Raw genomic sequence first — 24,619 nt, forward strand, 5'->3', positions numbered from 1 at the left:
TTGGGGAAGTTCCAAAGGAGTCTTGATTGAATTTCCTCCAATTATACAGAAACACACACACACACACACAGACAGATGAGAGGGAAAAAAAATCCTCTCCTGAAAATGACACTGCAGATTTTAAACAGTCATCCAGCCATGATTTATATTTGCATGTATGTTTTTGTTTCCCCTCACAAGGACAAATCAACAACTACTGTCAGAACGTGAAGGAGTTCACTTCGCAGAACCTCGGCAAGCTGTTCATGGCTGAAGCACTCCAGGAGCAGAGCAGCTAAAGTGCAGTCGGAGGAATGAGAGCTCAATTAAAACCCACCCTGACAAGCGTGCACTGCCAAAACCCAATGCCTCACCTAATCTCCCGAGCACGAATGAAGGCACAGTCGCGCTGACCTTGTAGAAAGTGGTATCCATTGTTGTAACCGTTGCATTGGTAATAAAACATGTGCTGCCTGCTTCTGTGTTTTCTTTTGCTGATTTCTCTCCATCTGCTCAGGTATGGCTGCGCCAGGGCCTTAGGTCTTTAAGCAACAGTTGTTTTGTTCCATCGTTTATTCTTTGGCATCTGTTTTTACGTATGCCGTCGTAATGAGTGTTACAGCTGCAGATTGAGGCCCACCTATTTATCACAAGAACAAAGCGCCGTGATTTATACTTCAAAATGTTAAACAGCTGGAAAACATTTCATACATTTCCTAGTAACAGGGGGGCTGGGGCATCATTAGGGACTTCAAACGTACACTTCCAGTCACACAGCGCTGAAGGTTTTGTAGCTGCTACACATCTCCAGGGTCTCGAGGTCCTGGACCAATGGTTCAGTGTAGTCTCCATACCCGTCATGACTCTGATTGGAATGAAGCAGTTACAATAGGCGAATAAATGCATGAATAAAACGTTCATCTCGTTGTGTTTTGGCACATCATTTAAAGAAATAATTTCTTTGCCAGAGGGAACGCCTTGTACTGGGATTTTCAAGTTCTGCATTCCTGTAAAACACCATTAAAAGACTTCATGTATGAATGAAGCATAGCCTGAACATTATCCGTTGAGGTATCTCAAAAAATAGCCCCTCTTTTGTGCCTGAAAGGGCTTTAAGATGAAGCTTCCGTGGCAATTGTAAGGCTGGCACAAGGAGCAGCTACTCATGAATCAGCACCTGATTGGAAATCAGTTTTGCACATAACCAGACTCCCAGAATCTCCAAAGTCGTGACAGTGGTAATGCAACAGTTCACAGTCCCGTACCCCCCACCCTCGCCTCCACGCTTTGCTGGCGCTGCCTGAACCTTTTCCTTATCAGCACTTCCTAATGAAGCTGTCAAATCAGTTTCAATCACAAACAATTATGCCCCCCGCCTTCAGTGGCCGACATGGTTCTAATCGCTGTTTTACAGCAGGCCAGTGGCGAGTCTTGTTCCAGAAACTGTGGTCCACTGGGAATTTCAAAGCTGCAATGCACAGAAATCAATATGAAGTTTTTCACAAAACTGAAAACTGGAACAATACCCTCAAGACTTTATCTACACTCCTATAACCAAAAGTTGCCACATAGGGTTCTTTGTGCCATGGCTCTTTGAGCAGTGGTCCTCAGACCAGTCCTCAGGGACCTCCAGACAGTCCACATTTTATGGTCTGTCTCTAATTGTTGTGAATTTGGACCAGAATGAGGTCTGTCTGGTGATTCCTGATTTTAACTTAAAGGCTTTGCAAACATATGAAGAACCTTAGTTCGGAAGGTTAAGGAAGGACTGGTATAAAACCTTTAAACTATGTGAAGGTTCTTTAGAACTTTAGCGAGATCTTTACTCAAATCTCTTTTTCCAACCAGGGTATAAATTCATTCATTCACCATCTGTAACCTCTTCATCCCGATCATCCTGGTGGTCCGTAGTCACTTTGCTGGAAGCAAGGCAGAAACACCCTGGATAGGGAAACACATTCCCATAGTCACTCACACCTGTGGACAGTTTAACAATGTGCACTTTTGGACTGTGGGAGGAAGCCTAAGCACCCAGCAGAAACCCACACAGACACAGGGAAAACACACCAAGCTCACAGACAGCAACCTGAGATGAAGTAAAACCTGTAGTAAATACCTGTTGCAGCCCTAAATGTTTCTTTAGGGACCTGAAATGCGTTTGATTTAAAGAGTCCATGCGATTTTATTATTTAATGTTGGGATTCAGTTTCTTTCGGAGTAAATTTCATAGAATCCTGGATTAGAAGTCATTAGAGATTGTGAAATGAAAACCTTTTTGTTCTTGCTGCAGTGAAATAATTGAACGTTCTGCACAGCACAGACAGTACGATAGCCCTCCTTTTATATTGACGTTTTCCCTCTGGAAGCTGTAATTCATTCTCTCTCTCTCTCTGCGGAAATAATTTGTTGTGTTGGTTTTTTTCCCTGGTTAACTGTCTCCCATTCCTGGTTGCCCTCTCACGTTAAATTCCATCTCTGCTATGAAGCGGTGACTCAGAGGCTTTGGTGAAGTCACCCCTCACAGGGAAGGGGGATTAATTATGAGCACTCTGTGATCTGTGACAACCAGAAGAAAGGGAGCTTGACTCATCAACACTGAGACACAAGCTGTGCTTTTAACGGCGCTGTCTCAGGGTGACCGCTGCTTTGGGAGCAGTGACCACTGCACTTGAGGGTCAGGTCATGTGTGTGTATATATAGATAGCCATATGACTTCCCCATGAACTGGACATTGCTCCCAGATCAGTGAGAGTCTTAGATGGAATCGATGTTTGAATCCTGCCACGAGCCAACGTCAGTCCTGCAATCAGTGGGCATCTAAGACCAAACCAGTCAAATATTTACACCCTGGGCGTCTTCATATTAGTATCGCATGCAATTTAGAACAGTTGGATAAACTTAGAATTGCACAGTGGTCAAAGAAAGTGTCGACAAGTTTACTAGGTCAAAGTCCTTAAAGGAAAGTCAGTGGTCATCTTGGTACAGAAAGCCGAAAATGCATGTCACCTCTAAGAGCTAAGAGTGCATGCTGTTCCCATCTCTGCACACAGATGCCTCGTTGAGCAATACAAGCTTTCCCATTTATTTCTTTTCAGCAGTGAGCCTCTTCTCCTTTATAATATCTCTAACTAGGTACACCTATCTAGCAGTGTACTGCATCTTCATTGGCCTTCAGAATAGCATGGTCTCCCTGAATTGGGATTCTAAAAGATGCTGGGGGCATAGTCCAGGATCTACAAGATGCTGGGGGCATCTTTTATGCCATGAGGAATTGCAACGGATTGCACTTACTGTAAATTGGCTAGTTGTGCAGGCTTGCTGCGAGCACCCTTTCAATCTCATCCCAAAGGCGCTTGCAAGCGTTGAGATCCGGGGACTGTGCAGGGCCGCTGAAGCAATGAAAACTCGCCATCGTGTTCCTGGAAGCATTCAGACACCTGCCTTGTGACAGAGTGTGTTATCTTTGCTGGAAGTGTCCATTCAAGTGTAGATAAACTGTGGCCTTGAAGGCATGGTGATGGTCAGCAGCAGTGTTCAGATAAGCCATACCATTCAGACGTCCTTCAATGGGTAGCAGCCGTATTGTGTGCCACAACATTCTCCCCTTCATCAGCTGCCACCCCTGCCCAGCACTGTTGACATGTAACAGCATGGCGCCCTGGACTCCTGTAGCTTGCACCTTCCAGAAGAATCTGGTTTCATGTGATTTAGCCTGTCTTGTTTTCTGGCACTCTTCAGGGATCCAATTTTCCTTATACTTGGCTGCAGTAACAGCTTCTAAACTCTTGGGAAGACTTAAGAGATTATACATGGGGACATTACTGTGAGAATTTTATGGCATTCTGCCATGAGATCATTAGTAAGGTCAGGTATGGCGTCCCACATGATTTTCCACTCCACAGAACCCAATTTCTCTGGCATACAGAGCTTCGTTTATTTGTCTTTGTGCTTCTATTGGCCCTTAGGTTCATGTGCAACTGCTCCAGAGCATCGTATCTTGCTTTTAATTGAAGAATGTACCAGCTGAAAGTCGGTGTACATGCAGTATGTACAGAAAGTATCTGAACTTCCTAATTATTAGTGTCTACTGAAGTTTGGACCTAGTGTACAAAGATACATTTTCTGGCATGAGATTTCCAGGAGTGAGGCATCTCCAGCCAAGCTCCTGGAGTGCCAGCCTCCTGCTGAGTTTCGATCCAATCTAACACTTCCTGTTCTGTTATTCAGATGAACCAGAAGGCCTTGATTAGCTGGAGCAGGTGTGTTGCACCTGCAGGTCGGGACAAGACTCAGCAGCAGGGAGTCCCTCCAGGAGATGAGCTATGTGCTCACCTAGGAGATTGAATTGATCACTTGTCTATGTGCATAAAAGCCTATGTTTCATTGCTGTCAAAAAAGAATGCCACAATTGTGCATTTGCAAAAGCAGGCCTAGATGTTCTTAACATTTAATGTAAACTAACGGAAATGGATTTCATTCCAAGTCTTCCCTTTGGTTCTTTGATGGTTTTATTTTCCCAGATTGGGACATGCAGCTGCTGTGTAGAAAAAAAAAAGAATCCTACGCTGTTATTTTGGTCATAATGCCAGTCATTTCCATACGTTTCATTTCCATAAAGAATCCTGGCATCCTGTGTTGTATTTGCATAAACAATTTAACACCTCTTGAGGATGATATACTCTCTGAAAGATGGGCACTCAACAGTCACAGTGGTGGTATATTCAAAGTTTGTCTTTAATACCTTTAGGTATTTGAAAACTCAGGAAACATGGTTGTACCATTTTCCATGACAAATATATTACACTTTGTTTTGAAGAAAAGCTTACACCCTATAAATAGCCCAAGGCTTCTGTAGGCAAAGTGTTTTTCAGACTGTGTAGAGTCATAAACACTTGAAGTTCCCTAAGGTGGAAAACCTGTGAAGACTAAATGATTCCATGTAACACCTAAAACACCCAAGACTTTTTCAGTACAAAGAGGTACAAATATGCCCTTTTTCTCTAAGTTAGTGATTGTAATGTAACCTTTAAGGTACGCTGTTGGACTTTTCTACAAGGATTCCTTACAACAAGCAGTGATTCCGTATTGATCCCAGCACAGATAGCATATTTATTCTGGCCCTGGTCTGGCCGACTTCATCTACTTTCCTGGTCCACTTCCCGCATGGATTGACACTTGGGGGAACCTAGGTTTGCCACAGCCAGAGTAATCATATCTTGTGACTATCTCACCAAGTGAGCAGCTTTAATATTTTGGTTCACACACAGTTTTCCAGAAATCAGTCCATAAGACCTTTGCTATAACTTTGAGAATCTTTCCGTGCCCCCAAACTGAGTCCCTGGATCGCTACACGTCAGAGCATAGATGATTTATAACCGAAACATCCCTTGACATTTTGTGTGTAGAACATCAGAGGCTTAGTGTTCTTCCATGTCCTTGATCAGTGGCTGAGCCGTGTCTAGGTTTGCCCCGGAGGTGTCTTATTTGCGAAGGCTAGCCATCCCCCTCTGCTCAGCTCAAAGGATCCGAATGTGCCCTCTCTCTGCGTGTGGTCTGGGGGTGGGGGAGTGTGTATTTCCACGGCCCATTGAAACACACCACAGTGATTACAAACGGCAGCAGCTGTGGCGGCGATGCTGAAGATCAGGTTGTCAGCTATGATGGAAAATCCTCCGGCTTAATAAAATGAAACGAGTTATCTTGCTGTTAAGTCATGACACTTCTGTGTTTTTTTTTCCACCATCCTTAGCTAAAATTACCATGGCAACAGCAGATTCTGAATGCTGTGCAAGTGGCGAAGTACTATCCCCCCCCCCCCCCCTCACCACCGCCGTCACCACCCTCCGCCCCCTTGCAAAAGTAATCTTGTAAATCCTTAAAACCTGAAGAAAATATTGATTCAGCAAAGGTGTGGGAGGATATGATGAATGACGGATTTGTGTGATGCTAGAAAAACAAAAAGATTGGAAAGATGGAGGATAAGCATACAGTTGTAAGGGCTGGTGGAGGGGGTGGGGGGGTGTAGATTAGAGAGCGAAAAGCTAAAAGCACAGCTTCAGAAACCTGCAATTTTGGGACTCCTAGTGTTCGTCAACCAAGATGTGCAGGCTCTTAATTTGTTGCTAATTACGCAAGCAAAGCCAAAAAAAGCAAGAAGCAAAAAATTTCAACTGCCAGCCCACGTAGTTCCGGGAGCCGTCTCTGAGGAATCAGCATTCGGCATAAATCGTCCTCTGAGGTCTATCGCAAACAAGCTGTCATCAGGCCGTCCTGACTTATGACAGTTGGGAACAGGTGTTTGTGGCCTGTCAAGGTGCTCGAGACAATTTATGCAAGGCTGCACGAGCACCACGAGTGCTGCCATAAAAGTCCTCTGACATGGGCTGACCTGAGCTGTCAGGGATAATTATGACGAGCGTCATGTTGTCCACCTGAGGAATGGGAACGGGCAGCAGCAGGTGTCAAGAAGCAAGGATAAAGCAGTGATTGACCAGACTTCACAACTGACCGCCTTCCACTTCTTCACAACACGGGTACCACAGATTACGTGTGGAGCAGGGATGACGGCTTGAGCTTGGCAGTGTTTTTTAAACAAGCAGGCACACTGCCAGTGCTAAGACCAGTGAAGAAAAAAAACATATAAACCCCATTTCCAGAAATGACAGAACAGTCTGTAAAATGCAATAAAAACAAGAATCTGAAATATTTTAATTCTCTTTAAGCTTTGTTGAACTGACAAATGCACAAAGAAACCAAAATGTCCAGTATGTTCGCCAAACAAATTGTATATTTATAGGTACAAACACATGTAACTCACTCCAAAGAAGTTGTTCACCACTGTTACATCACACTTTTTAATTACACTGCTTAATCCTTTGGGAACCGAGGATACTAATTGTTTTGCACATTCTGACATGATACAAGATTTCAGCTGCTAAAGTCTGTGGTCATCTTTCCTTGATTCATCTTTTCATGAGGCACCATAGGAGACAGATACACAATGAAGCTTGGCATTGCCTTGCTGAAATAACCATGGACTTCCCAACAAAAGACATCATCTTGATGGCAGCATATTTTGCTCTAAAAACACCAAGGTTTACAAGGTTTGGAACATATGAGATAAGCTTAGTCCCTGAGATCTCATTGGCGGTCCATTGCTCAATGCCAAGTTCCAGAAAGAGGGGAATATAACCGTTACAGTTGTATGAAGTGCCCTGATGTCTTATGAAATATTTGTCTCAGGACATGCTGCAGGTGTGTGTAAGGTGCATTTGAGATGCGCGTAGGTGTGTTTCCACTCCCCTCCGTGTTTAACCTTGAAGCCTGAGGAATTCGCTCAAGGCCAATAGCCTGTATATTCTCCCAGAGTGTCAGTGATTTCACCGTTGCTTACCTCAGACATGGAGAATAAATTCTCAGACAGTTTTCAGAGCTGAAATTACTCTCTTCCTCCGTCGACCTTCACTCTCCCGAACTGAGAGAAAAGACCACTTCTCAACGAGAAGAAAGGAGGACATGAAGAAAGCAAGAAAGAGAAAAGACATGGATGTTAACAATAAAAGAGGAAATGACCAACACTGAAAGAATGAAAAACAGAATAGAAGATGGACAAAGTAGAAGCAAAAATACAGAAGGGAGGAGAGAGAGAAAGATACAAAGAAAGGAAAGAAGATGCATAGAAAAAATTAAAAAATACCTAAAGAAAACACCAGCCCTCTCCAGCTGTAACACACTGTCCAGCTGTGAGATGTGGACACGGTGGTAGACCTCATTTTATAGCGTTAGCAGCTAATCTCGAAGAAAATCTGATTTTCAGTTGGAGCTTTTGCTATGATTGGGTTTGGGGTTTGTTGCCAGGAGCCGGACCACCGGATTGGTTTGATAGCTTCCAGCCCCACCATTTTAGAGCTAAAAGAATTTGAACCCTAGACTGTATATCTGTATGTTGCTTCCAAATGACTGGTACCACAAGAACAACCGGTATCTGTACCATACAATCAGTAATATCCAATATCTCTACTACATTCAAGGCTTATGAGGCTCTTAGGTGGATTTCCAATAAGGGCAAATGTCAAGGGATGGTCAATGCGTTTAATAATGAAATGGCCTCAATGAATATTATGTCTGTCGATATTGTGATAAATGTTTGGCCGTGACGAGACAGTATTAAAGTTTTGTTGCATGATTACATCATGCAATTTATGAATGTTATCTTAAGAAAAAAGAAAAAAAGCAGCCCTACTGTGCAGAGAGGGTCTCAATCTGGCAACACAGTGTGGAAGTGTCTGTCACGTGTGGATGACTTCCTTTGATCTGTTCATTTATCCACCCGAGTATCTATCGTGTGGAATAAATCACCCTGGGTTTATAACAAATCAGCAATGGCACTTATTTTATTATTTATGATTATCTCTACGCGATGGTCTACGCATACAAATGCAAAGCCAAAGGGGCGTAAGAGAGAGAGAGAGAAGCAGAGACAGACCGAGAGAGATATTTGTATATACACCTACAAAGTGCACCTATATACAGCATATATCAGGCGTTTCTGGTAAAATGGCAAATTCCTGAGGTGCATTTCAGTAATTAACGCAGTTAATGGAGAAATCTCAGGGTAATACACAACTTTCCTGAAAAAACCTGGCTCCAGACGGAAACTGAGTGCCTCGGAAGCTGCAGGAGGTGAAACCTGCTGATATTCACATTTCAAGACGTTACTTTCCTTAAGTTTCTTAATTTCGTCGCTGCCATAGCAACAACTTGCTATTTCAGCTCTGATTAACATTAATATTAGACCCTTTTTCTATTTAAGAGGCTACAGCCAATGACCCGATAACACACCTGCATCATGTAAGACACGTTTGCCCGTATGATTATAAGGGTAGGGTTCGGACTAGGGTCATACCTGGGAGTAGGGTCAGGGTCAGGCCAAGTTTTGCATGCAAACTCATCACTCTGTACAGGTTTGTATAAATGCTTGAGCTCTCCTGATCAAATTATAGGTTTAATTTATTTAAGTTTGTTACAGTCTCCGAATTCTACTCCCCTGTTCAGAAGATTCATATCTGAAAATATAGGCTACTTTCACATTACCATGCTGAAGTGAATCAAATCTGTTTCAAATCTCTGTTGCAAATCTCACTCCCACCGCCCTTAAATATGACGCATATCTGATTATTATTGCAGCACGGTGGCGCAACAGGTAGTGTCGCAGTCACACAGCTCCAGGGACCTGGAAGTTGTGGGTTTGATTCCCGCTCCGGTTGACTGTCTGTGAGGAGTGTGGTGTGTTCTCCCTGTGTCTGCGTGGGTTTCCTCCGGGTGACTGTCTGTGAGGAGTGTGGTGTGTTCTCCCTGTATCTGCATGCGTTTCCTCCGGGTGACTGTCTGTGAGGAGTGTGGTGTGTTTTCCCTGTGTCTGCGTGGGTTTCCTCCAGGTGATTGTCTGTGAGTAGTGTGGTGTGTTCTCCCTGTGTCTGCGTGGGTTTCCTCCGGGTGACTGTGAGGAGTGTGGTGTGTTCTCCCTGTGTCTGCGTGGGTTTCCTCCGGGTGACTGTCTGTGAGGAGTGTGGTGTGTTCTCCCTGTGTCTGCGTGGGTTTCCTCCGGGTGACTGTCTGTGGGGAGTGTGGTGTGTTCTCCCTGTGTCTGCGTGGGTTTCCTCCGGGTGACTGTCTGTGAGGAGTGTGGTGTGTTCTCCCTGTGTCTGCGTGGGTTTCCTCCGGGTGACTGTCTGTGAGGAGTGTGGTGTGTTCTCCCTGTGTCTGCGTGGGTTTCCTCCGGATGACTGTCTGTGAGGAGTGTGGTGTGTACTCCCTGTGTCTGCGTGGGTTTCCTCCGGGTGACTGTCTGTGGGGAGTGTGGTGTGTTCTCCCTGTGTCTGCGTGGGTTTCCTCCGGGTGACTGTCTGTGGGGAGTGTGGTGTGTTCTCCCTGTGTCTGCGTGGGTTTCCTCTGGGTGGCTGTCTGTGGGGAGTGTGGTGTGTTCTCCCTGTGTCTGCGTGGGTTTCCTCTGGGTGGCTGTCTGTGAGGAACAGTGAAGCCTCAATCACAACCTATGATGACTTTGGAAGGCCCTGTGAGAATAACCTTTTAAAAATACTGTTTAAAACTGCACATCCTGGGAAATATGACTTTGTGTTTCCATAAACATAGACAACACAGAATATAAAATGAAAAAAGATCATTCCAATCACCACTAGGTGACAAAAGCTAATGTAAAATCACAACCACTAAAGCAGGCCCCAACTCATCAGTGATGATCAATCTCCACCCTCCATGTATCAGCGTCACTCCTACAAGAGCTGCAATCAGTTCTAGACTGGAGAACCCTAAAGAACACAGTCTGATTATTTTTTGGAGCATCCCTGAAGCATCGGAATCAAGGTCTTTCCCTTTCAGGTGGCTGCTCGCTCTAATAGCAGCAGACTCGATATTAATGGCATGATTACAGGCCACGGCGGTTGTTGCCATGGCAGCCGTGTGGTTAGGAAGTGAGAGGAAACAACAGAAACGGCTCAAGAGCACCTCTGTACCTATGCCCTGCTTTTACACATAATGGAATTTGAATATCGGCGGCTTCGTTTTAATATCGACAGGTCCCCTGTGGCTTTGGAAAAGTTTAAATGATGAAGGACAGTAGAACGAAAAAGAAACTTATACAGAACTGATCTTTATGAAACCACTCCTCATCCAACATTTCCTCTGGAAAACAGATGTCTGACCAAGCAAACACATGAATATAATAACAACAGTAACAAAAATAATAATAATGATAGACTAAAGGATGACACAGTGGTGCAGCAGGTTAGTGTCGCAGTCACACAGCTCCAGGGACCTGGAGGTTATGAGTTCAAGTCCCTCTCCGGGTGACTGTCTGTGAGGAGTGTGGTGTGTTCTCCCTGTGTCTGCGTGGGTTTCCTCCGGGTGACTGTTTGTGAGGAGTGTGGTGTGTTCTCCCTGTGTCTGTGTGGGTTTCCTCCGGGTGACTGTTTGTGAGGAGTGTGGTGTGTTCTCTCTGTGTCTGTGTGGGTATCCTTCGGGTGACTGTCTGTGAGGAGTGTGGTGTGTTCTCTCTGTGTCTGCGTGGGTATCCTCCGGGTGACTGTCTGTGAGGAGTGTGGTGTGTTCTCTCTGTCTCTGTGTGGGTATCCTCCGGGTGACTGTCTGTGAGGAGTGTGGTGTGTTCTCTCTGTGTCTGTGTGGGTTTCCTCCAGTTTCATCCCACGGTCCAAAAACACATTGGTAGGTGGATTGGTGACTCAGAAGTGTGAGTGTGAGTGAATGTGTGAGTGTGTGTCACCCTGTGAAGAACTGGTGCCACCTCCAGGGTGTGTTCCTGCCTTGCACACCATGATTCCAGGCAGGCACCGGACCAACTGACCCTGAACTGAATAAACGCTTACAGACTATGAATGAATGAATAATAAACTATTTATGAAGCAATTTAAATAAATATAGCAGCTTAAAATGCTTTAAATACAGGAAATACATTTTAAATAATTTAGAATAAGTCTATCATAAAATATACAAAAAATGAAAATAAAATAAATGGACTTTCTACACTTTATTTAAAAACAAATCAAAAAGCAAATATTTTTAATGTCACTGAAAAACTCAAATTTATTTGGAAAATATAAAAAATTAGAGTTTGATGCTTGCAGCCCACAACAAAAGAGTCGGGTCAGTGGCAGGCTTCCTGCTGTGCTACATCACCTTTAATTATAATGACTCTATAAGTGTTTGGGAACTAAGGAGACTAATCGCTGTGTGAGTGGAATTTTTTTCCCTATTCCTTTTCAGTACAGGACCCTGAACTGCTGAACAGTCTGTGGACACTATTGGACACTAGATCCAGACCACAGGAACATGCACTCTATAGCTGCGAATCTACGTACCGAGACTTTACCAGATTTCCTAAATATGCCACAATATTTTGTGCATTAGATGTCAAAAGACCGCTCTACGGTCTTGAATTGAGGAATGTTCTTTTTGAAAACACTTTGACAGTTTCCTCATAAAGTTTGGCACAAAGTTATGAGGCACACACCCTCTGTGCCACAGAGAGCCGAGCCTTTGGTGGATGCTCCTTGTACACCTTTTATACCCTCCTACCTATAGTACAAGTATTAAAACAGTGGAACCTGTATTTTCTATGAACTTTAACTCTGTCCCAACTTTTTTACAGTGTGTTTAAATGTCTTTATATTTACAAAACATAATCAAGTTGGTCAGTAACAACTTTGGAAATCCTCTTTGCGCTTTTGGCAGCTAAATTAAATTTTTTTAAATTAAATTAAATTTAAATTAAAAAGTTTTTATTGCATTGTACAAAATGTCCCAATATTTCCAGAAATGGGAATTGTATTTCAAATCTAGTTTCAAAAGCTGTCAACGAGTTTTCTAATCTTCAAAACCCCAGACACGTTCCGAATTGACTTTCGAATCTTACGTAGGCTATAATTAGCAGAGTTCGTTACTAGAGCAGGAAATTAAGACTCCCTCCTCATCAAATACACGAACCAGTGTTCTCTCGCTGAATTGCTCATGCACCCGGGCCTTAGGCACGAAGCCCACCCACTTAGACAGCATTGTCTTCGGGGCGTCACTGACTAAGCAGTGCTTTATGGGAATGGGAGGCGTAACTAATAAAGTGCCCACTCGCTTTCAGCGCTGGCTGCCTTTGCGAATGATTGCATAAACAGAATCACAAATGCATACAAATTTTATATTAAAAAACACCCATCAAACACCTCCGATCCGGTTGAAGAAAAGAAGGGCAGTCATGAAATGGGCCAAGAAATGCTGAGCCTGTTTTACAAAGCCAAAAAGCCATTCATTACATATATACTGTTTGCCAACCTGTCTCCCCACCGCCCTCCCCTGCCCCTTAACTGCAATAAGAGCTTATGCCCTTTTGGAGAGAATTCAAACTAGATATTGGAACATTGCTATGAGGATCTGAAGATTATCCAAGCTATGTGTAATAGTAAGGAGTGTCTACAAAACTTGTCGTACAGTGTAAATCAGAAGCACATTAGATGTCTTTTCCTTTGGATTTCTGCTGGGATCTGGCAACCCGTGCTGTTAAAAAAGCAGGCCCAATTGGATATTGAAATAAGCCAATTAGGCATTTGGTCAAATCGCACTCGGAGAGGCTTCCTCACTTTGATTTAGTTTCCTCCTCACCTTATGTTGCCATGCTGAAAGTGAAAGTTCTCGTGGTGGTCCTGCTGAGAACGCCACGGCTGAGTGAAGTGGGCCCTCTTAAGGGACATTGGGACGGCTTCCTTTGATTCCTGTACTCATGCTTTTTAAATGTATTTGGTTAGATGTTATCCAGCGTTAAACTTTATAAAACAAGAGTGAAACCGTTTCCTGAAATGACCTTCTTGTTTCGACACTCACTGTCTATTCTGTTGGCTCCCAGATTTGACCTACTCTGTGGTGGTCCTCTGAAGGCCCTAGACAATGGACTACAGTTTACTTGTAGAACTGCACAGTGCTCCTGCTTGGTTGGTAGAGCTGATAAACTAGACATTGAATGTAGAAACAAGGAGGTCATTATTTTGTTTTGAAAGGATTCCTAAGAAATGCTACCTTGAATTTGAATGAACTTTCCTAAAGTGTATAGGTTTCTATTCATGCCTTGTCCATGATCATCTGTCCATGGTTGAAATGATCACTAGCCCCTGGTGGTCAACATATAATTTCAGCTAATTCCACACTTTAATATAAAAACGCCAGAGAAAAACACTCCTTTTCCCCCTCCAGGTTAATCCTTTCTGAGCTTAGCGTGAGATTTATCAGCTCTTTAGTTTGAGGGGGAATATTAATAACAGCCAGCCATGACTCAAAGTTCAAAGATGGTATTTTGCGGCTTGTTTTCGCCCCCCTCGACAGAATCCCCTTTCGGATAAAAGTGGTGGTTGCCATAGCAATAAAACACCAACAATACAAATGAACATGAGGATGGACATGGATTTAAGCCTTAAGACCGAAAGATGCGGATAAAGCAGCGCTTATATTATTGCTGCATTTGCATCCCTTAGATCAATGGCCATAAACACGAGCAATTTCTTATGGATTTGCCAGTAGTGATGCAATTACAACATCCAATACTCTTTTACAACCCTGTTCTTCTTACTACCTAATATACACACACTGACCACTTTATAGGAAAACCCTAACCGACCAACACACCCATGTGGGGCTCATATGAGCAGCCCAGTTGGGTACCAGCAAATTCATCTTCTTTTCCTCATTGTTCAAGTCTTGGTCGTGGTGACAACAGAGCCAGCAAAGAACTCCGGGCAACTCCATCCTTTGCAACACCTTCTAGATCCATATGGGGATCCATCTCCAGGCATTCCCAGACAAGCTGGGAGATATAATCCCTCCAGGGAGCCCTTGGCCTACCTCGAGGTCTCCTCCAAGTTGGCCATGCCTGGTGTACCTCCAACAGGGGACATCTTTCTCAGATGCTTGAACCAATTCGGCCAGCTCTTCTTAAAACAAAGGAGCAACGGCTCAATTCCAAGCACCTCCCAGGGGGCAGAGCTCCTCAGCCAATCACAGAGAGTATGCCCAGTAACCTACCCCCCCCCCCCCCCATTGGAGGTGTGGGGGGGAAAGGTGATGGGAAGAGGGATTGTGAGATCGAAATTGGACACACTTAGGGATGCCCTCCAAGGTCAGTGGTGGACCAATGTTAAACACTGGGCAAATCTGGATTGTACAACCCATTATGGACAAAGGTGGACCACATACACAGAGATATAAGAGCCCATGTTGCAACCCACTCAGAATCCATGCCCATGTTGGACCCTTCTGGTCCCACTAAGGTGTTCAGGCTGGTTATGCAAGCCCAGTTCTAGACTTTCTTCTGGGGTGAGTTACTGACCACCCGACCTGTTCTTGACTGAACATCTTGGGATGGTGCACGCTTGCAGTAACTTTATGTATAAAAACCACACAAATCCAACCATGACCACTTCCATACCCTACAACTGCATCCCAGACTTCAGAAACTCTAAGATGGAGGATGTCTTGGAGCTTGCCCCAGTCTCTGAGATGGTCCGTCAAGGACTGGGTAACGTACAGCGCCATTGCCTCGCATGACTCACAGTGATGGGAGACAGTCATTTCCACATCGTGCCAACCACAAGCACCAGCCAGTGCCTTTATAGCCTCACAATGATTAGTGTTACTGCGCTGGTCTGATGAACGACGGCAAAGATCCTGAGACCCAATTTCCCATCTCCAGTGGTGGAATTCGCTGGGCCTGATCGCTCATTTTGGAGCAGGGAAAGGAAAAATAAAAGTCTAGCTCACAAATGAAGTGTAGAAGAGATGTGATCCGTTCTAGATAAATGGAAATTCCTCGGGAATATGTGGATGTAGGTTTGGCTGAGGCGAGGGAGTTCTTGACGGTTTCCCGTTTTTCTCATTAAACAATGCGAATGAGTCTCCCACTCGGCTCCAACGGCCTCTTCTAGGATGATAAAGAATTGTGGAGCACCATCAGCCATTTCGCTACCAGTTCTTATCTCCAGTCAAGTGCCACTGATGTTGCTGTCTGAGTGGACCGAAGGAAGTACTTTCCCTGTAACACAAATCAGCCAAGCTTTTCACCTGCTCATCAACATCCCTTCTTAAATCAAGGGTATCAATATGGAGTTCAGATGATGGTGGATCTTGTGGGGATGTGATTGCATTATGTAATGTCCATTTTACTTTCTATTTTCTCTTTTTCTTAAAAACATCTCCACTTTGTAAAGCATTTTTTCGTAAACTTGTGAACTGTTACGTGAGGTTGTCACGGTAACCCTCTAGTTGCTTGGCTTTAGGCATGATGATGACCTTGGTCAGTGCTTCTCTGTAGAAATGTGTGTAAACACAACTGAACATCTGTATCACCGGGCAGTGGCATCATCTTAAAATAGTTGTGTTTAGCGACCATAAGGGACTCTACAAACTATTCCATTGTACAAGAGCAACACACATGAATTAAATGTGTTGGTACTAGCTGAAAGTAAGTAGGTGGGATTCTTGTGATTTGTTCGTGAGACCCACACAAACACAAACATGCTCATGAACACAAACAGGCTGGGAGCATCTGCCCGAGGCAGTGGGTGAGGTTAGTGCCTCTGGGGCTGATAGCCTGGAGCCTGCTGCTCCAAGCAGCATGGCAGCAAAACCCAGAGTGTTCAATAAAGTTACTTCACTCTGCATGTCGCTCCAGTGTTCTCATTATACAGAAGCATTCGGTGACTGTGACTGAAGGAGCCAGACACACAAATGATGGCCAAGGACTTTCACGCCGCAGTAATGACCACAGGGAGTCAGTCGCGTCTTCGGATCCGTACGAAGGGCACCAAGGCCAAGAGATGATTTTCCATCAGCAGCTCTGAGTGTGCAGCTTTGGGGTTATCAGTGTTTACAGACAGCGTGTGGTGAAAGACAGAGCTGGACTCTGCAGCTTCTGATCCGTTCGTTTTTGTTTTGTTGTTTGTTTTTTGTACTCTAAAAAACCTAGGTCCAGTCTCCTGTGTCTTCAGGGGTTTCTTTCAGATGCTGTAGTTTGTAGGTGGATCAGCTGTGGTACTTTTTCCACTGGTGTGAGCTTGTCCCCAACACTGGGGGTGTGCACACGGCAGTAAACACATAGGGTTTGTTCCTACCCCTGTTGAAAAGGACAGTTGGTCAAGAAGGGTATTCTACACACACCTGTGCCTAGAGGAATTGTACTGACCTGCTGTGGCAACCACTAGTGGCAGCAGACAAAAGATAAAGAAGAAACAGACGTGTGTTTTACAGGTACCATTTAGGATTTGTGAACTTTGGCAATGTTTACTGAATGGAATGGAAGCTGTTGGCTGTTAATTCTCAATTATTTGGCATTGATATTTAAAACAGCGATAACAATAACCAATCGAAAGTGCAAATTAAGTTGTAAGTATTTTGGATGCAAGTTTTGAATCATTGCAAATGAAATATGATTTGATTCATGAATCACCTGGGAATAGAGGTTCTCTCACAAATCACTGGGATGAGAGGAGTCACGAGTCACTGGGAATTGAATCTAAGTCTTGAGCCAGTGGAAGGCTTTTCTGAGCTTAACGTACTGAAGGTATCTGACTCTAACTGCCTGAGGCTGAAAGTCATATATCATTAGAATCCATATCTGAATCCCATATCACCTGGAATTCATTGAGAATTGATTCACGAGTCACCTGGGAGTCAATTTCATAAATGAAAGTTCAAGTCAGGTAACGAGTCACTGGGAATTGAGTTGATGGAGGAGAATATTGGGATCACCTGAACGTCCAACCAACTTCCAAGACTGAACGTTGGCCATGTGGAGCTCTCTCAGCACATGGCTATGGACACTGAAAACGAGTACCTTGAATGGATCGAAAGCTGGGACTCCAGAGCATTTGTATTTGCACTCTACAGGAAACAAAAATACAATAATATTAAATGATCGCTAATTTCAATATTGGAAAAATGGAAATTAATTGATTCTGTCACTGATTCCTTCAAATGATTGGAGATTCAAAATAAAATAAGCTGGTCCCTGGCACCCTCCACCTTCACCAAATGCCATGTATCAGTAGCGAGACACGTGGGGCTTGACGCGCCGCAGACGAGCGTTTAGGAAGCCAGACATGAAAGTTAGATGTGTCGTGGAGATAAAGGCAAATGGCTGGGAGCTCGGGGCCTCGCCACGCTGCTTCCACTCTGTCTTCCACTAGAACGAATGCAGAGAGGGGTTTTACAGCACTGTCGATATGAAGCCCCCAACTCTCCCATCCCTTTTCCCTCCTCTAGCTCAGTTTTAATATCTTTATCCGAAAGATCAGCTCTACTTTATCGTTCAATCTATCTTTATGAAATTATCATCTTGTGAGGATTGGAGCCGTTTTTTTTTTCAGAGGATTAGTGGCTGTAAAGCAGGTCCCTGAACTGACTCTTTCTCTCTCTCTCTCTCTCTCTCTCTCTTTCTTTCTCCTGATTAAAAAACATGATTCCAAGGCTAATTAAATGTGAAAACATGGAGTGTTTGAGCGTCTATTATAAACAGCAAATTAAAAATCTATTCTACCTGTTTCATTGTGTTAACAAAACCAACATCGCACAAAAAAGATTGTATTTGGGTTGATTTAGGAGGTAAATACAAAGACAACCTCGTTACCCACAATCCCTCTTTTTTCTCAACAAACTCCAACGTGGGATAAAACGAGCCGTTCTGATTTTGTGCTGCAAAACCCACACAACAAGCGCAGAGAAATGAGTCATGATTAAAACTGTAGAAAACAAGAACAGAGAAGAAAGAGAACCAAGCGAAAACGGCTAAAAACCAGAGCTTCTGCTCCTCGCCCCTCACTGCTGTGCGCTCAGAGTTGGGGTGAACAGCGAGCGGCTCATTATCATTAAAAGGAACTGGTGCTGAAACCGGCCGTTCTAAACTGGGCTGTTTAGACGAGGGGGATTGCCGCTGTGGGATTTGATCCTTGTGGTGTTTTGACCCCAACAGGTTACAGGTGTTTCATTAAGACCCAGAACTGTGTTCATTTGTAGAAAAGGGTTAGTCATGATATATGTCAGAATTGAGTCATGATTCACTGGGAATCAAATTAAAACAGACTCACGAGTCATTGGGAATTGAGTCTGAGTCAAGTTATGATGAGACATGTGGATGCAAGTCAAGTTTAAGCCATTGGGACACAAGACCTTTCGTATCGAGTCTGAGTCATGAGTCACTAGGAATCACATCCAAGGTGAGTCACGATTCTTTTGAAGAGGACTTTAGCTTAGGTTTGATTTTTTTCTGCTTGTCTTTGGCCTTTTACTTTTCAAAGCTTTAATTAATGAAACTTTGTGCTGACCATCAAACGCACAGCCAGCGATGGAAGGATTAGATTTGGCCCCTTTTTCTCTGTAGAACTGTGAAATATCACTATGGAGACTATTGTGGCCCTGCTGTAAAAGGTAGGTGGGCTTGTTTTCAACATCCGTATCTATGGTTACATATTTCATTTTCCTTGTAATGTGGCTTTAACGTTTGAGTTGCTTAAGACACAGATACATTCAGAGCACATGGAAACATATAAACACAGCGCTGTACACTGGTGGGTGGTTTTTGTTTGAGACGTATATGTTACTAGGGGGTACCACTGGGGAAAAAAAGAAAACGTGAGAGCCTGACAGCTCCTTTAGTCGTCTAACAATATGTTTATTTACACTCAGTCCTGGAGGGATGAATGCAGGCAGACAGGAGAAATGAAATGAAATGCTGAACTGCTACCGAGAGAGAGCAGGAGAGAGTCTAGAACTCAGCTGTGGTGTTGACAAAGTGCTGTGTCAGAGCCAGAGAGTGGAGGAGTAAACAGACAAACACACACACACACATTAAATTATATATATATATATACAGTTCATATATATACACACACTGATTTCCCCTAAGTACATGATGCCACTCTCATTTCTAAAACAATGAAATCTGCTTTCTGCAGCTCCCAGTTCAGTCTGAGGAGTTGGTTGCATTCTCTGCTCTTCAGAATCCAAATGAACTGCAAAACAACAACAAAAAGAAAGGTGTCTAAGTAAGTGAAGGCAATATTTCTCATATTAAGATTGATGTAAGAATATTCAGCCTATCGAAACTGTCTGTGTCCTGAGGCCCTGGAGGTGGGATGGAGGGGGCTCGATAAATTCTCGCTGCTGACTGTGCACTGCTTGTTACTTCACCAGGGAGGAAGCCGGGGAAGCAGAGCTTAGAGCCAACAGGACTGAGGTAGGACTAAGGCCACATGATTCTCATGGCTCCAGCCCTGAGTAGGTATAAGTAAGTAGGAATAAAGGGCTGGGGAGAGTTGAGGAGAGAGAGATGAAAAGAAATTCTGCACAAGACCACCCGGAGAGTTTTCGGTGTGCTGCATAAGTCAGAAAACATGGGTTAAAACGAGTCGTTCAGATTCTGAGATCAGGGACAGAGACCTTACAGTTGCCCCGCCCCCTCGCCTGAGTCTCTCCAATCACAGCGCTGGACCCGCGTTTATATGAGAGCGCATAGACGAGATTAACTAAGCACTGAGTAAAAACTGAGAAAAAACGAGAATGGAGAAGAAAGAGAACAAAGTGAAAATGACTAAAAACCAGAGCTGCTTCTCCTCGCTCTTCACTGCTGTGCGCTCGGGGTCGGGGTGAACAGCGAGCGGCTCATTATCATTTAAAGGAACAGATGCTGAAAGTGGTCACAGAGTATGTCTAGTAAAGCATGAAACAAGCAAAGAAAGATACTTTCTGTAGATAATCACATCACTCAACTACAGTTCTCAAGAAATGAGTTTAAAAATAACACAAATGTATTACAACAATCTCAAAGAATAATACAAGCATCATCTACATTTAAGCTGTCTTTTTTTATTCACAGTGTAAATTTCTCCAGCTTGTATCTTCCAGGTTGGACCAGCCTTTAGATGACCTGCTGAAAATGACCAGTTATTGTCCGCTGCTCAGAAATTATATTAATACTTCCCAGCTGGCTTCAAAGCTCCAGCTGGAAAGGGATTGGGATGTTTGCGGCCGTGCGAAAGAACTTTCCCCGCCGTGTTAACGTGTCCATGGATGTCCGCCAGACGCCTTTCAGCTCGCAAGTCTGTGCCGATTGGTTATGCAGCCACTTTATTTTCCCCCTGGGATGGCTGTCCTCTGAGTCCAGCTCCTCTCAGGAAAAAATGGCTCAGCTTACGGCTTAACGCACTTGCTCCACAGTAAACAGGTAGACCACTGTTCACCGAAATCACAGCAACAGCTGGCGGAATTACCTGTTTAAAGCTTAGTTGTAGTTATTTTGCTATTTACCGTCTACATATTTTATTCATACTGTTTGCATGATTATTTTATTATTATTTCAATGTAATTACCTTCTAAAAATGTATAGTTTTGTGATATATTCCATCCATCCATCCATTATCTGTAACCGCTTATCCAATTCAGGGTCACGGTGGAATCATTGGGCGCAAGGCAGGAATACACCCTGGAAGGGGTGCCAATCCTTCACAGGGCAACACACACACACACATTCACTCACACACCTGTGGACACTTTTGAGTCGCCAATGCACCTACCAACGTGTGTTGACCTGGAGGAGCACCTGGAGGAAACCCACGCAGACACAGGGAGAACACACCACACTCCTCACAGACAGTCACCCGGAGGAAACCCACGCAGACACAGGGAGAACACACCACACTCCTCACAGACAATCACCCAGAGCAGGAATTGAACCCACAACCTCTAGGTCCATGGAGCTGTGACTGCGACACTACATGCTGCGCAACTGTGCCGCCCCGTGATATGTTCTATAAATTCTATTTATGTTCTGTAGCTTATATTTGCAATTGATGACATCATTTACTCTTGAGAATGACCAGTTTTGGAAAGACTCAGACGAGGAGGCGGAGCTATATTAAAGTGTCTGCACTCTATGTAAGAAGCAGAACTAAGTCTGATTGGCTCATTTAATCTCATGTCTCATAAATCTAAAAATGTGGTCTTTTTTTACAGTCTGTGGTGGGCTCTAGATTCCCAAATTAATTTCTGCTTGCACTGAATAGAAGATTGTTTTGGAATATGTCCCCTTTAAAATATAGAGGCAAACGGTAATTTGCAGGGTCCAAGCGAAATGTCTCACATTCCTGATTTTTTGTTCGTTAGTTGAAACATTTTATGTCAGATTCATTTAGTCTTTGGCATGTTCATAATATGGCAGACATTCAGCCAAAATCTTATGAATATTTGGACTTTTATTAATAAATGTCATTTGACTCAAGGGTCAATTATGTTTCAAATTGCTAAGTTTATGAACTGATTGGCTAATAATTGCTTGAAAAGACTGCAGTTAAATGACTTTATCTTTGGTAAGCACGCTGCCTGACAGGCTTTGAACTGATATCTGGCATGTTTGTGGACTACTTATTGGGAATGAGGGTTTAATAATATGAGGAATATGTGGAACTACTATTTCCTAACAGAATATTAGGCATAATTCAGGTCTCTCAAATCTACTCTCAAAAACTATTGCAATATGGATTACAGAATTCTACAGATTCTACAGAATTACACTGCTGATTCTGAGTGAGAATTTTGTGAGAAACATATTGAGTTACACTACTACCATTAACTGCTTCTGATTAACAGTCATTGTGATAGACAATGGAAGATTGAGAATCCATGGTTTTACCAAATTTACCTGTTTCAACAAGTCATCAGGGAGAAATGCAGTATATGGTTAAAAACACAAATGCTTATTTGCAACAAATCATTGGACAGTACCTAAGTGATGGTAATAGGGCTCCACTGCTGAAGCATTTAATAGCTGCTGAAGCACAGTGCTTCAGTTTTGACAAGCCCAGACATGCTCCTGTAGGGATAATGGTGCGCTCAGTCGACGGCACGTCATTGCGGGGCAGTCATTAGACACCACAATGCACCACATGGAGTACAGCGACTCTTCTCAGGCTTTGTCTCACGCCGTTTTTTTCACCTCGCTGTTTGTGATTTATCTCGCTGAGCGTCTCTTAGATTAAAGGCTTCATTAGGCGCAGAGAGATAAACAGGCTCCGGTGTTTTGCGCACCACATAGAATTCCATGACGATGTGGAGTGGAGGGTTGAAAGGTCTATTTTAAGGCCCTTCACTTCATAAAAATGTAATCTTTGTCGTTGCTACTCCAGGCTCAGCACTGTGTAACTATTGGAGGAGTGTAGGAAACCACTCCTCCTCCCTCCTCACATCTCCCTTTATTTCAGGACAGTGCTGTAAAAAGTGAATTACACTCTGCAACTTTAGGGGGAGCCCAGGAGCAAAAATACCAAACCTTACATAGTGTTCCATTAAGTGATTTTAATGAAATTCTATTACTACTTTAGGTTAAATTAAGTTAGCACACCACTCCAATGCCAATAAGAATCCTTGGGCAAGACTCCTAACACTACAAACGACTACCTCTGAAACATGATTAGAATTCTAAGAATATCAGCCACTGTTCTTTTATAATACATGAAAAACAATACATTCATTCATTCATTCATCTGTAACTGCTTCATCCTGTTCAAAGTCATGGTGGGTCTAGGGCCTACCCGAGAACACACACTGAACACACTTTAATGTTGTGTATTGTTTTATGTTTGCACTAGCTTTGCACTAGTTGCACTTTAATGTTGTGTATTGTCTTATGTAGCACCTTGGTCCTGGAGGAACGCTATTTCGTTTCACTGTGTACTGTAAACACTGTATACTGCTGAAATGACAATAAACCACTTGAACTGGAATGTGGTGCACTCACCTAGTCACTCACACACTTACACCTATGGACAATTTTGCATAGCCAAGGTACCTATAACATGAAAGTGCCAGGAGGAAACCCATATGGACACAGAGAGAACACACCACACTCCTCACAGACAATGACCTGAGTGGGGATTAAACCCACAACTCCAACACTACCACTTGTTCCACTGTGTTGCCGGTAAAATATTTCATATGTTAATAGTGGAATAACACACTTTACTGAGATACAATGCTTCCAAATAAGCTCGTCTAATAATAGTTTGCATCATAAACTACTAATAATCTTATTATGAGGGATATAGGATATGTAAACTGAAACGATTAAGATGATTAAGAAATTGTTATTTCTGACTAGACTACGGCTCCTGTAATGGCTGTGCAATTTGCCACCATGGCAACCTGAACTCTCCCAGCTCCCGGTCATTCCTACAAGTTTTTCATAAGTTTTAATTGAAGTGACCAGAATGACGTATCCTGTGTTTACCACTCAAACCTCGTCCATTCAGTCACAATCAGTGCACATACAGAGGCCGTGCCAGACCCAAAAATATCCGGCCGCTTCAAAGCGTTCCTCACCCCTGACCACGGCGCACTTTGAGTGGCCTCATCTTACCACAGAGTGATCCTAGCAGCTATCACCAAGTGCAATTACACTCTGCAGTCTCAGGCCTAATTAGCTGGAAGCTGGATCAGTCCTTGAAAACTCTCTGTATTATGTTCTCATTCCGTTTCATACCGTGCCAAAAAAGCCTCGGTGTTGATCTGCTTTTTCTCTTTCATCCCCCCCCCCATTTCATACCTCTGCAAATTCATCTCTAAAACATACAGCTAATGTTGCAATGCACACGTCTAGCAATTTTGGTCAACTATGCCTTGCCTGGAAGCTTCTGAAGCCCCTTGAGGCAAGGGGCGTTGCATAAGCCAAACGGCATTACCATTAAATGGAAAAATCTATAAACCCACTCTTAATATAAAGGCTATTTTCATTTTCTAGTGTGTACATTTGGCTGTTTAAGGCCCGTCTAATGCTAATCCCCCCTGAGATAATTTGATGGAGCTCCACTGAAAACTACTGGGATGACTTGCTCTGATGAAGCCCTGCCAGACAATTTGGGATGAACTGAAGTGATGAAGATTTGTGGAACACCTTGGGGATGAATTGCGGTGATGAAACTTATGCTATGTTTGTTTAAGAGGTTCAAACCCTCCTTAAATAATTGGCCAAGTGCAACAAGAAACAAGAATCTCTACTGATCTGTCCGACCTGAAGACCAACAACAAC

At 43.5% G+C, this 24,619-nt stretch overlaps 1 protein-coding gene across 1 annotated transcript in view; it reads left to right on the forward strand.

Moving 5' to 3' along the window:
* eif3ha (eukaryotic translation initiation factor 3, subunit H, a) overlaps positions 1-449 on the forward strand; it is a 45,846-nt gene extending 45,397 nt beyond the window's left edge. The window contains exon 8 of the mRNA XM_066678029.1: positions 181-449. Within this exon, the coding sequence (XP_066534126.1) occupies positions 181-278 (98 nt within the window). The 3' untranslated portion in view covers positions 279-449. The remainder of the gene's footprint in view (positions 1-180) is intronic.
* Positions 450-24,619: the final 24,170 nt, after the last annotated feature.

Source organism: Hoplias malabaricus, chromosome 1, assembly GCF_029633855.1.
Source record: "Hoplias malabaricus isolate fHopMal1 chromosome 1, fHopMal1.hap1, whole genome shotgun sequence".
Lineage (NCBI taxonomy): Eukaryota > Metazoa > Chordata > Actinopteri > Characiformes > Erythrinidae > Hoplias > Hoplias malabaricus.